Source organism: Dendrobates tinctorius, unplaced genomic scaffold, assembly GCF_039654945.1.
Source record: "Dendrobates tinctorius isolate UK_male_01 unplaced genomic scaffold, ASM3965494v1 ptg000020l, whole genome shotgun sequence".
Taxonomy (NCBI): domain Eukaryota; kingdom Metazoa; phylum Chordata; class Amphibia; order Anura; family Dendrobatidae; genus Dendrobates; species Dendrobates tinctorius.
This window is the reverse complement of record NW_027361688.1, coordinates 14,887,219-14,900,273: the sequence shown is the minus strand read 5'-3', so window position 1 is coordinate 14,900,273 and position 13,055 is coordinate 14,887,219. Positions and strand designations below refer to the sequence as shown.

The window sequence follows — 13,055 nt, the reverse complement described above, 5'->3', positions numbered from 1 at the left end:
ATCACATGGCGGCAACTCAGTGCATTTAGGCATGTAGACATGGTCAAGACAATCTCCTGCAGTTCAAACCGAGCATCAGTATGGGGAAGAAAGGTGATTTGAGTGCCTTTGAACGTGGCATGATTGTTGGTGCCAGAAGGGCTGGTCTGAGTATTTCAGAAACTGCTGATCTACTGGGATTTTCACGCACAACCATCTCTAGGGTTTACAGAGAATGGTCCGAAAAAGAAAAAAAATCCAGTGAGCGGCAGTTCTGTGGCCGGAAATGCCTTGTTGATGCCAGAGGTCAGAGGAGAATGGGCAGACTGGTTCGAGCTGATAGAAAGGCAACAGTGACTCAAATTGCCACCCGTTACAACCAAGGTAGGCAGAAGAGCATCTCTGAACGCACAGTGCGTCGAACTTTGAGGCAGATGGGCTACAGCAGCAGAAGACCACACTGGGTACCACTCCTCTCAGCTAAGAACAGGAAACTGAGGCTACAATTTGCACAAGCTCATCGAAATTGGACAGTAGAAGATTGGAAAAACGTTGCCTGGTCTGATGAGTCTCGATTTCTGCTGCGACATTCGGATGGTAGGGTCAGAATTTGGCGTAAACAACATGAAAGCATGGATCCATCCTGCCTTGTATCAACGGTTCAGGCTGGTGGTGGTGGTGTCATGGTGTGGGGAATTTTTTCTGGGCACTCTTTGGGCCCCTTGGTACCAATTGAGCATCGTTGCAACGCCACAGCCTACCTGAGTATTGTTGCTGACCATGTCCATCCCTTTATGACCACAATGTACCCAACATCTGATGGCTACTTTCAGCAGGATAATGCGCCATGTCATAAAGCTCGAATCATCTCAGATTGGTTTCTTGAACATGACAATGAGTTTACTGTACTCAAATGGCCTCCTCAGTCACCAGATCTCAATCCAATAGAGCATCTTTGGGATGTGGTGGAACGGGAGATTCGCATCAGGGATGTGCAGCCGACAAATCTGCGCCAACTGTGTGATGCCATCATGTCAATATGGTCCAAAATCTCTGAGGAATGCTTCCAGCACCTTGTTGAATCTCTGCCACGAAGAATTGAGGCAGTTCTGAAGGCAAAAGGGGGTCCAACCCCTTACTAGCATGGTGTACCTAATAAAGTGGCCAGTGAGTGTGTGTGTATGTATGTATGTGTATGTGTGTGTGTATATATATATATATATATATATATATATATATATATAATATTATATGCACTACGACTTATCTCAGCTAAGACAAACCCTAGATCCTCAGGCTACACTCACACTATGGGCGCAGCCAGGATCAAACCCGGGGGGGGGAGCAGAGCCTCTTAGGATGAGTTCACACGTGGCGTTTTTTCGCGTTTCCGCGACGGTTTTAACCGCGTGATTTTGCCGCGAAAAATAAGCATCCCATGCATTCCTATGGGATTCCGCAATGCTGTGCTAATGCTGCGGTTTTTACCGCGGCGGAATCGCTTCGCGGTAAAAACCGCAGCATGCTCATTAATTTGCGGAATCGCGGCGATCCCGCACCCATAGGAAATGCATTGTTCCGCTTACTTCCCGCATGTGGCTGTGCACACCATGCGGAAAGTAAGCAGAACATTTGCGGATGGTACCCACGGTCCGGAGGAGAGGAGACTGTCCTCCGGGCATTGGGTACCATATCCCTGTAAAAAATTGAATTTAAAATAAAAAATATTGTTATTCTTACTTTCCGACGTCCCGCGCAGCATTCCCGCCTCTCCACGCTCCCGGTCCCAGTAAGCCTTTGCGAAAATGCCCGCGATGGCGTCCGTTCTCGCGGGATCGCAAAGTCTCGTGATCATCGCGAATTACCGTGAGACATCGCGATCCCGCGAGAACGGACGTCATCGCGGGCATTTTCGCAAAGGATTACTGGGAACGGATGCGCGGGACCTCGGAAGGTGAGAATAACACTATTTTTTATTTTTTTTTTTACATTCTATCTTTCACTACTGATGCTACATAGGCGGCCTCAGTAGTAAAAAGTTGGTCACACTCGTCAAACACTGTTTGACGAGTGTGACCAACCTGTCAATCAGTTCTCCAAGCAATGCTACAGATCGCTTGGAAAACGCTAGCATTTTGCAAGCTAAATACGCTTGCAAAATGCTAGTTTTTCCGTGGGAAAATCGCGGGAATTTAAAATGCGATTTTCCCGCGGAATGGAATTCCGGAATTCTCGTGGTAATTTCCGCGAGAGTTCCGGCACGTGTGCACTTAGCCTTACTGTTCCGCCGAACCCCATACTGCACACCTCAGCTGCTGCAGAACCTCATACTGCACACCCCTGCACTTGAAAATAAAGCCTGCACCTTAAGAAGATGTGGTGAATGCAGTCTATTTATTCCAACTATCAGTTGATGTGTTACTGAAGACGAGCAATGCCTGTCCTGGGCGTCCTTTTGGGCAGCTATGAGGTGTACCTGACTGGTGCTAAAAAAAAAAGAGTGTTAGTCTGTGTGCTATCCGGCTTTCATTCTTTTTGGTACAGATATGGATAAATGGATATATAGATAGAGCAGATTTCTAATCTGCTTTTGTTATTGAAAACATTATCTATGAGCTCAGAAACCTTTCAGGTGATGCGGTTTTTTAAAAAGCTGATCTGCTTTTGCAACTGAAAAACGTATCCTCAAAAAACGCAGCAAAAACGCTGTGTGTGAATGTAGCCTTAGATCAGGAATAGAACAGTCATTTATAGGACATTTCATAACTTTCCCAAATTCCTATGAAAAAATATTCAGCATATTCTGTATTGAACTACTGTACCCAATTTATGATATATTTTAGGAGTCGGTCCATTTTATACCGACTCTGACTCCACCAAAATGAGCACCGATTCCAACTCCACAGCCCTGCCTGTACTATTTTCGGTGTGCTCAATTAAAAAGTGTTCGCATTGCCGCGGCTGTTCCCTCATAAAGGTTTAGAAAAGGTTGATGTAAAAATGATCACATTTGTGAATATAAAAATGAAATAGATGATTAATTAGAGAAATGGGTAAAAAGTAAGTTACAATGATTCCTATTAAAAAAAAAAAAAAAAAAAAAAAAAAAAAAAATTGAACAAATTCTGGTATGGCAGCTACATCTCCCCTCTAAATGAAGAGGACATCGTCTATGTATCTGCCATACCTGAACACCTGTGATGCATAGATGGCGATTCTAATGTCTCTCGTCGGCTTCCACAATGTTTAAAGCCTCATTCCTGATTCTTTGTCCTCAGCTTTGAGAGAGAATGCCAGAGAGCGTTGGTGGAGAACGGAGTTAGTTTGTGTCAAATTTAGCATCTTATCAAAAAAGTTGTATTAAATCGCGTGGTGAACAATAAAAAAACAAAAAACAGACTAATAAGGTTACATATCAGTTATCTTTTAAAAAGGAGGAACAAATGCAATAATTAAGCCGGTCCAATCTATCATCTGCACTCCCGTACAAGTCACGATCTCCCTAAGATCTCTTACTAATGGATGTCTGCAGCTGTGAAGTCCCCTCCTGCAGGAAGGCCTGCCGGGCGCCCCTTTATCCTGTTTTTCTAGGAAGACGAATTGTTGCCCAGTGCGTCCCAGAATCCTTTTTACCCCCGTCATTCAGATCACATAACCGCTGCTGACACTACAAAGAGAATCCTGTGAGGAAGAGCCGGTGACATTGACCTGACAGATGCCGGAACTCCTGAGCCGGTCGGTGTCCCGTGCACCTAGATTTTGCATCCTTACTGTAGATCATAACATTTCCTCTCTCCGTCCTCGTTTTCATTCAGGCATTTTTTTTTTTTTTTTCTTTTCCAGGAGTGGAAAGTTGGGTCCTATGTCACATCTCCCTGATCTTGCTGCTTTCAAGACTTTTTTTTTTTTTTTTTTTTTTTTTTTCCGTATCCAAAAGTTTTTGGTTGCATCGCTTTTATCTTCAGTCCCATTGCCCCTGGGGCAAAACATCTGGCCCCCTCACTCCCCTGGTGTGTGTAGTGTCCAGTTCCCCCACTCATCCAGGTGTGTAGTGTCTGGCTCATTTGCCCCCAAGCCAGAAGCTTCATGGACGTACGTCGCCAAGCACAATGTGGAGAATTGGATGAAGTGGTGTAAAGCAGCCACCACTGGATTCTGGAGAAAATGTGGTCTGTCCTGTGACGGATTGCACTTCTGTGTCTGGTGTCTGCATAGTACCCACTGTACAGTGCAGTGGAGGAGGATTTAATACTATGGACTGCTTCTTAAGGGGTTGGCCTTGGCCCCTCTGGACCCATTGAAGGGAAAGTTTAATGCACCAGCACAAAACACAAATGTAGCTCTACAACTTGGTCCCCAGTGTCCGTAGACAGCTCTTTGGTCTTGGCCATGGTGGAGAGGTTGGAGTATGATTGAGTGTGTGGACAGGTGTCTTTTATACAGGTAATGTGTGTAGAGTAGGAGGGCTTCCTAAAGAAACTAACAGGTCTGTGAGAGGCAGAATTCTTGCTGGTTGGTCGGTGATCAAATACTTGTTTCATGCAATAAAATGCAAATTGATTATGTAAAAATCCTACAATGTGATTTTCTGGATTTTTATTTTTAGATTCTGTGTCTCACAGGTGAAGTGTACCTACGATAAAAATTACAGACCTCTCCATTCTCTGTAGGTGGGAAAACGTGCAAAATCGGCAGCGTATCAAATACTTAGCTTTACATATACAGTGGAGAAAATAAGTGACTTCCATTCTGGCCGCCATTATCGTTCCCACAGTAATCACTCACACCTTTCCTAGACTCCTGACAGGCAGATCTTTCTACCAGCAGAGGAACCATCTCCTCCATTCTTCTCTTTTTACATTAAAAAGCCATTCTTCCAACTGGGGAAATAAGATTTATAAGTGCCGATCTGTGCGCACACCACTGCTGGGAAGACTTGTGAGCTTTCTTGGCTGTATTCGACCTAGGCCGAAGGAGTGACCTTTAGCGTTGTGTCAGAGCTAAGCAAGAAAAGTTCATGGTGTAACTGAATCTGTCTGCTCCAAGTGACCTTTACCAAGTCAAATTAGTCACTTCATGATCCTAGCTCTCTGCGTTTCTATCTCTCTGTCCCCCCATCGGCCCGGCGGCCCCGCACTGATCGGCCCGGCGGCCTCGCGCTCTCCCTCCCATCGGCCCGCCGCCCTTCCATGCCAAAGGTGTGGCGCCCTCTCAACATTTTTTTTCATATGAAAAAGAGACTACGTTTATTACATCCTGTAAACGTGGGTTCTTCCCACTATTCTATGAAACTACAATTAAAGGTTTTTATTTCCCTTGCCTGTACAAACTGATAGGTCAATTATTCTGCAAAAATATATATATCGGTTGCATAGCTGAGCACCACAGCTCTTCCAGCTTTGTAGTTGCCGCTGCTGGGTGCTGTAGCTCTGCCTTTATTCGAATGTGGGCGGTTCTGCAGTACCTGACAGTGGCCACTACGCAGTTGACGGAGCTCTGCAACTGCAAACATCCGTCCAACCCTGAGAACAGACGATCAGTGAAAGTGCCGGGTGACTGACTGACCGACCACCCACCCACCACCAGAGATCGGATATTGGTGCCGTATCCAAACGATGGGTCATTAATCTAAACTACCCCCTTAAAAGGGGTTAACCACTTTGCGCAATCAATCCTTAGTCCTTGTTATATTAACATCCTGTTTCCGGAACCCTAAGGATGCTGCCATAATCTGTTAAAAGAACTCAACAGCAAGTGTTCAGTTTCCCAACAGTGCCTCCGCAGGAGAAATGAGGAATTACAGAAATAAGTTTGATTTAATTCTTTGGCACATATGTTCCTTACCTTTTATCTTTTTCTTTCCAGGGATCTCTGACGACGACATAATAAGCATTTCACTTCCCACTGGGGTTCCTGTGCTGCTCGAACTGGATGAGAACCTGCGAGCTGTCAAGCCTCATGAATTTTTGGGTGACCAACAAGCTATCCAGGCTGCTATAAAGAAAGTGGAAGATCAAGGCAAAGTTAAACCTGTTAATAATTAAGATGCTTCCTGTTATCTCTACTCCTCCACCAGAATTAGATGAGTCTCCAAATGGCGCCCCCACCTGTCCCAGAGGTTGTATGGGGTATTGCAGCTCCTCTCCATTTGAAGTGAATGTAGCAGAGCTGTAATCTCACAAACTCCCTGTGGATGCATTGTTGGGACCCCATTAACCAGGAATTTGCTCCTTATTTGTAACAGGCTTTTGTAAATACATTTTCCTTCTGTTGGCACAAATGTCGAATACATTTTTAAAAAAACTTTTTTAACCTATATAATGGCAGATTGTAATGTGCAGTGAGATATCGCATCATTATTTTATTAGTAAGCACTTAAATAGCAAGCCCAATTTTTTTGCACCTTAAATATATAGAATTTATTTTTTGTCTTTGTCAAGAATTTGAGATTTGTTTCATAAAAATTGTATGCCTTCTTTTTGTTTTGTTTTTTTTTGGGGGGGGGGTGATATTTTAACTTTTTGGGGGGTACATTTTTCAGCATATAGGATACCAAAAATAAGAAACTATTTATTTACCCATATTTAAATTACAGGAAAAAAATTAATGTGGTAGATTTGGATCTGCCGAAAGCGAACAAAATATATTTTTGTATAGTGTTAATTTTTTTTTTTTTTTTATTTTGTCTTATTTTGGGTAGATTTGCACCAAACGATTGACAGGGCCTTGGTCTATGGCTGCCAGGTCAGAGCCCTGTGATCCTCCACTTAACTGCCAGCGCATGCCCAGCGCTTCCTCTAATTAGTACGTTGTGGCGCATTTTATTTTTATTTTATTTTTTTCTAATTAGTGGTGGGGTTTATTTACTTAATGCTTTTACCAGACAAGTTCTTAAAGTGAATCTGTCAGTAGGGTTAACCCTCCTAAACCGTCTATATGGGCATGCAGGTCACAGGGAGCTGAATAAAATGATACCTTGATAACAGCAATCCGATATCTTATTCCAGAGAAATCCATGTTTTTCTTAATATGTAAATGAGCTTTTTAGATCTATGGGTGGAGCATAGATCTCCCTAAGAATCTGCCTTCAGGGTTTAATTTAAATGACTGGGTTTTACCAGTGTGAGACATGTAATGACTGACAGTCTATTCTCCTTATCAACATGTCTCACACTGGTAATGCCCCCTTTTCAATTAAAATAAGCTCAGGAAGATCTATGTCCCACCTATAGATCCTAACTGCTCATTTACATATTAAGAAAAAATTGAAATTTCTCCGGAATAAAACATTGGATTGCAAATATCAAGGTATCATTTTATTCCGCTTCCAATGACCTACATATCCATATAGACGGCCTAGGTGGGAAAATCCTACTGTTAATCCCTTTAATAACAACATAGACCTCTATTTTGCTTTCTTGCTTTAATTCATGTGCAGAAGGTGGCTTTCCAAATTTGGGGGGGGGGGGGGGGTAGGTTAACTCCTAATGTAGCATTCTATTAGAAAGTATTGCAGAATTTTAAGGTTTGGGATTGTATTTATTGATGTATTTTTAAGGGTATGTTGACAGATTAGTTGAATAATCCTGAATGCATAGCATTATTTGTTTTTACTATTTATATATATTTTTGCAGCATTTTACATTGTAGGCTGTTTTTTTATTTGTTTTTGCTTTTTTGGGGTTTAGAATAAATGGAATTTGCATACATAGGTTTATTTTTCCTGCTGTCCTGATTTGTGTAATAAAAGTGCAAAACTACTGTTTATGAAGTTTATTGACACTTGTTTTTTACTTACGGTATACCTTACGGTATTTGCAGGGGTTGGGGCTGTCTCCTGACCAGAGGGTGACTCTCGCTCTGAAGGACCAGTCTGATCTCCATTATACAGACAGCCTTTTGATTTAATTGGACAGTGTGTAACGCTTGGTTTCCCCTGTGGAGGCGCTACAGCTAAACTGAGTATTTATACCTTTCTAAAGATTACAGCGGATTTTTAGAGATTCTAGCAGCAAGAACATTTTTCTGGTTGGCTTATAAAGGGAGCCCCCTTCTCGATATGGTGATGGAATATATCAAAGACCACAAAGCCAGGGAGGGTCGCACAGATCCTCCCAGCCATTACCTTTTTGTCACAAACAGCCCTCTGCTGTCCCCTATTGTCAGGACGGTTTCTTAAATTGTGCAGCACCGTGTCACCCCCATGCCCACCCAAACATCCTATGCACATGATAAAAAGAACCCCACATACCCATCTCGGTCCTGTTCCCCGACGCTCTGCTTCTCTCCCTGCCTCAGGTGCGCCAACTCTCCGCAATACACTGCTGACGCAATGAGATGACATCATCACGTTGGCTGTTCAACATGCTGATGATTGGTGGAGGAAGTGGCCGGAGGCCCCTCCTCCTCCACCAAAGGAGTCAGTGCAGATGGAGACAGCTAGCGGACAGGCACCGTGCTGCCCATGGAACTGGTTTCCAGCCCCACGGCTGTCTCAGTCCACTAGCCAGACTGAGACAGCCAGAGGGCTGGATGTGGCCCGCGGGCCGCACTTTACCCAGGTTTGCAATCCATCACTTGCATCAATACCTACTACCACCATAACGCAAAGTAATGAACTGATCTGTGCTGATCTACTGCCTCAGCAATCATGGAAATGCTTGGCTATACAACCAGCAAGAACAACAGAAGTAGGTTCCCCCCCCCCCCCCCTTGGAAAAGAAGACTAGAGACAAAGATCAAGGTGACACGAAGGGAAGTCAGCCAACTAACAAATACAGAAGGGTGTAAAGATCAAGCATAAGACCAAGCTGGGCGAGTACAAACGTCTTACCCCAACTGAAGCCCTAGAGCAGTGGTCTCCAACCTTTCTGACCTTGAGAGCCACATTTGGCTCAGAGAGAGGGTCGTGAGCCACATCCAGCTCCCACCCCCTTCAAAATAGTGTCAACCAAAGCCCCCATTACCGGTATAATCATAACCAAAGCTTTTCCACAGAAATCACTCCAAATAAGTACACTGAGATCCAGGGGTTCCCACAATACCCCCATTCAGTATTCTCCCAACACACTGTCACATCCAGCTTTGAGCACCTCCTCTAACAGGTAGAACCATCCACCAGCGTACCATACCTAAGACCAGTAAATGTGCATCCAGATCTGCTCTTCTGCGCTGGGCTACTCACAAAATTCACCATTTTGAGATGTGCTCCTCATACCTGTTTGCTAGACCTGGACCTAATGCACCAAGCTGGCAGACAGTCGCGAGCCGCAATTCATGGGACCACGAGGCACATGTGGCTCCCGAGCTACAGGTTAAGGACTCCTGCCCTAGAGACTGCTAAACAAAGGTTTGCAGCACTCGCTGCAAGACTAGGGAGATACACTAGAGAAGCTGAGGCCAAGAAGATCAATGTCCTGTTCTCCAAAGAACCATCCAAGGTGTACTCCCAATTACAGAGTAACAACAGCACAAAGGCAGCAACCTCACCAATAGCAGTGACTGAACAATACTGGAGGGAACATGTGGGAGAAGGAAAAAACACAACACCAGTGCAATGTGGCTGCAAGATCTGAGAATGAAACAGCAACCGCCTAGGAGCAAGAACCAGTCACTATTACAGAAGCAGACATCCAACATCTGGTCAAGAACATGAAGAGCTGGACAGCACCTGGCCCAGACAAGATCCACACCTACTGGCTACTGAAATTAATAGCGGTACATGAATGCATGGCAAAGCAGATGAACCAACTGCGAGAAGGCGGCCACCACTTAGCTTGGTTAACACAAGGTATAACAGTGCTGATCATGAAGAATCCTCACAAAGGAACAGTTCCATCCAATTACCACCCAATAGCCTGCCTTACAACAACATGGAAACTCCTGTCAGGCATCATAGCCACCAAGCTACAGAACCATATGAACCAGTACATGAATCCATCTCAGAAAGGCATCGGGACTGACACCAGAGGCTCTAAGCACCAGTTCCTAGTAGACCGAGCAGTCACTCAAGATCCAGACAGACCAATCTCCGCACAGCCTGGATTGACTACAGGAAAGCCTATGACTCAATGGCACACACATGGATCTGTGAATGCTTGGCCCTCTACAATGTCAACAAGAATTTAAGAACCTTCCACAGAAACTTCAAGATCCAGATGGATACGTAGGTGTTGGATAACCAACCTGACATTGTGATAGTAGACAAAGGATCAGAAGACAGCAATGATAATAGATGTGGCAGTGCCAAGTGACTGCACCATCAGAAAGGAGTATGAGAAGCTGGAGAAATACCAGGGACTCAAAGGAGAGCTGGAGAAGATGTGGAAGGTGAAGGTAACAGTGATTCCAGTGGTGATAGGGGTCACTGCTCCAAGTGCTCCTAAGTTGGAAAAATGGCTACATCAGATCCCAGGAGCAACATCTGAGCTCTCTGTCCAGAAAAGCGCAATACTGGGAACAACGAAGATCCTGCACAGAACCCTCAAACTCCCAGGCCTCTGGTAGAGGACCCAAGAATGAGAAAGGACAACAAAGACCACCCCATTGGGGGTGAGAAGGAAGTGTGTGTGTATGTGTGTATCAAGCCCCGCCCACTGGCAGCTGGAGAACGGGGTTGCAGAGGAAAAGTGTGGGACACAGGCGGAGAGTGGAACTGCGAGGGAGAGAGGGGGACACGGATGAAGAGTTGGTCTGTGGAGGGATAGAGCGGGATGGCACGTGGAGAGCTGGGATGTGGAAGGAGAGAGCGGGGCAGTAAAGGGGATGGCGCATGGAGAGCGGGCCTGCAGAGGGAGAGAGCGTGATGGCGGGTGGAGAACGTGGCTGTTAAGGAAGAGAGCGGGACATGGGTGGAGAGCTGGGCTGCTGAGGGAGACAGTAGGACAGCTAGTGGAGACGGGCTGCGGAGGGAGAGAGTGGGACGGTGAGTGGAGAGCAGGGCTGAGGAGGGAGAATGTCGGACGGTGATTGGAGACTGGGGCTGCGGAAGGAGAGTGTGTGACGGTGGATGGAGAGCTGGGCTGCGGAGGGAAAGAGCGGGACGGTGGGTGGAGAGCTGGGCTTCGGAGGGAGAGAGCAGGAGGGCAAGTGGAGAGTGGGGCTGCAGAAGGAGTGGTGTGTGTGACGGTGGATGGAGAGCTGGGCTGCGGAGGGAAAGAGCGGGACGGTGGATGGAGAGTGGGGCTTCGGAGGGAGAGAGCGGGAGGGCAAGTGGAGAGTGGGGCTGCAGAAGGAGAAAGCAGGACGGCAGTTATATATACAGGTGCTTCTCACAAAATTAGAATATCATCAAAAAGTGAATTTCGGTTCAACGCAAAAAGTGAAACTCATATATAGAGTCATTAGAGTGATCTATTTCGCATGTTTATTTCTTTTAATGTTGATTATGGCTTACAACTGATGAAAACCCAAAAGTCATTATCTCAGTAAATTAAAATACTTTATAACACCAGCTTGAAAAATTATTTTAATATCCGACATGTTGTCCTACTGAAATGTATGTTCAGTAAATGCACTCAGTACTTGGTCGGGGCTCCTTTGGCATCAATTACTGCATCAATGCGGCGTAGCATGGAGGCGATCAGCCTGTGGCACTGCTGAGGGGTTATGGAAGCCCAGGTTGCTTTGACGGCAGCCTTCAGCTCATCTGCATTGTTGGGTCTGGTGTCTCTCATCTTCATCTGGACAATACTCCATAGACTTTCTATGGGGTTAAGGGCAGGCGAGTTTGCTACCAATCAAGCACAGTGATACTGTTGTTTGCAAACCAGGTATTGGTACTTTTGGCAGCGTGGGACAGGTGCCATAATCATCAACATTAACAGAAATAAACACTTGGAATAGATCACTCTGTAATGACTCTATAAAATATGAGATTCACTTTTTGTATTGAAGAACTGAAATATTCACTTTTTGATAATTAATTTTCTGAGAAGCCCCTGTATGTATATGTGTGTATATATAAATATAACTGATTCCAATGCATGGAATATACTGTATATGTATTCCTCAGTACAGTCACTGCCATCTCCACAATGACCCAAGAAAGATTATTAGCCGCCACCACCAATCATTTTACAGGCTGATTGGACACGCATTATAGGTAGCATATGGCTTTCAGGGTTGCGGTTCTCAGAGCAAGAGGTACAGAACTATTTTATAATTAGAAAGATGGGCAGTGTTTATAAAAAAAAAAAATATATGTACAGTCATGGCCAAAAGTTTTGAGAATGACACAAATATTAATTTTTACAAAGTCTACTGCTTCATTTTTTCTAATGGCAATTTGCATATACTCCAGAACGTTATAAAGAGTGATCAGCTTAACAGCAATTACTTACGAAGTCAATATTTGCCTAGAAAATGAACTTTATCCCCCAAAACACATTTCAACATCATTGCAGCCCTGCCTTAAAAGGACCAGCTAACATCGTTTCAGTGATTGCTCCATTAACACAGGTGTGGGTGTTGATGAGGACAGGGCTGGAGATCAATCTGTCATGATTAAGTAAGAATGACGCCACTGGACACTTTAAAAGGAGGCTGGTGCTTGGCATCATTGTTTCTCTTCTGTTAACCATGGTTATCTCTAAAGAAACACGTGCAGTCATCATTGCACTGCACAAAAAGGGCCTAACAGGGAAGAGTATCGCAGCTAGAAAGATTGCACCTGAGTCAACAATCTATCGCATCATCAAGAACTTCAAGGAGAGAGGTTCCCTTGTTGCCAAAAAGGCTCCAGTGCGCCCAAGAAAGACCAGCAAGCGCCAGGACCATCTCTTAAAAGTGTTTCAGCTGCGGGATCTCAAGGAGGGCAGCAAAGAAGCCACTTCTCTCCAGGAAAAACATCATGGACAGACTGATATTCTGCAAGAGGTACAGGGAGTGGACTGCTGAGGACTGGGGTAAAGTCATATTCTCTGATGAATCCCCTTTTCGATTGTTTGGGACATCTGGAAAACGGCTTATTCGGAGAAGACCAGTGAGCGCTACCACCAGTCTTGTCTCATGCCAACTGTCAAGCATCCTGAAACCATTCATGTGTGGGGTTGCTTCTCAGCCAAGGGAATGGGCTC

General features: G+C 44.8%; 1 protein-coding gene across 2 annotated transcripts in view; it reads left to right on the top strand.

Moving 5' to 3' along the window:
- Positions 1 to 7,744, top strand: part of BPGM (bisphosphoglycerate mutase) — a 31,407-nt gene extending 23,663 nt beyond the window's left edge. For both annotated transcript variants that reach the window (XM_073567765.1, XM_073567764.1), the window contains exon 3: positions 5,845 to 7,744. In XM_073567765.1, coding sequence (XP_073423866.1) covers positions 5,845 to 6,023 — 179 coding nt within the window. In that variant the 3' untranslated portion in view covers positions 6,024 to 7,744. The remainder of the gene's footprint in view (positions 1 to 5,844) is intronic.
- The last annotated feature ends 5,311 nt before the right edge of the window (positions 7,745 to 13,055 follow it).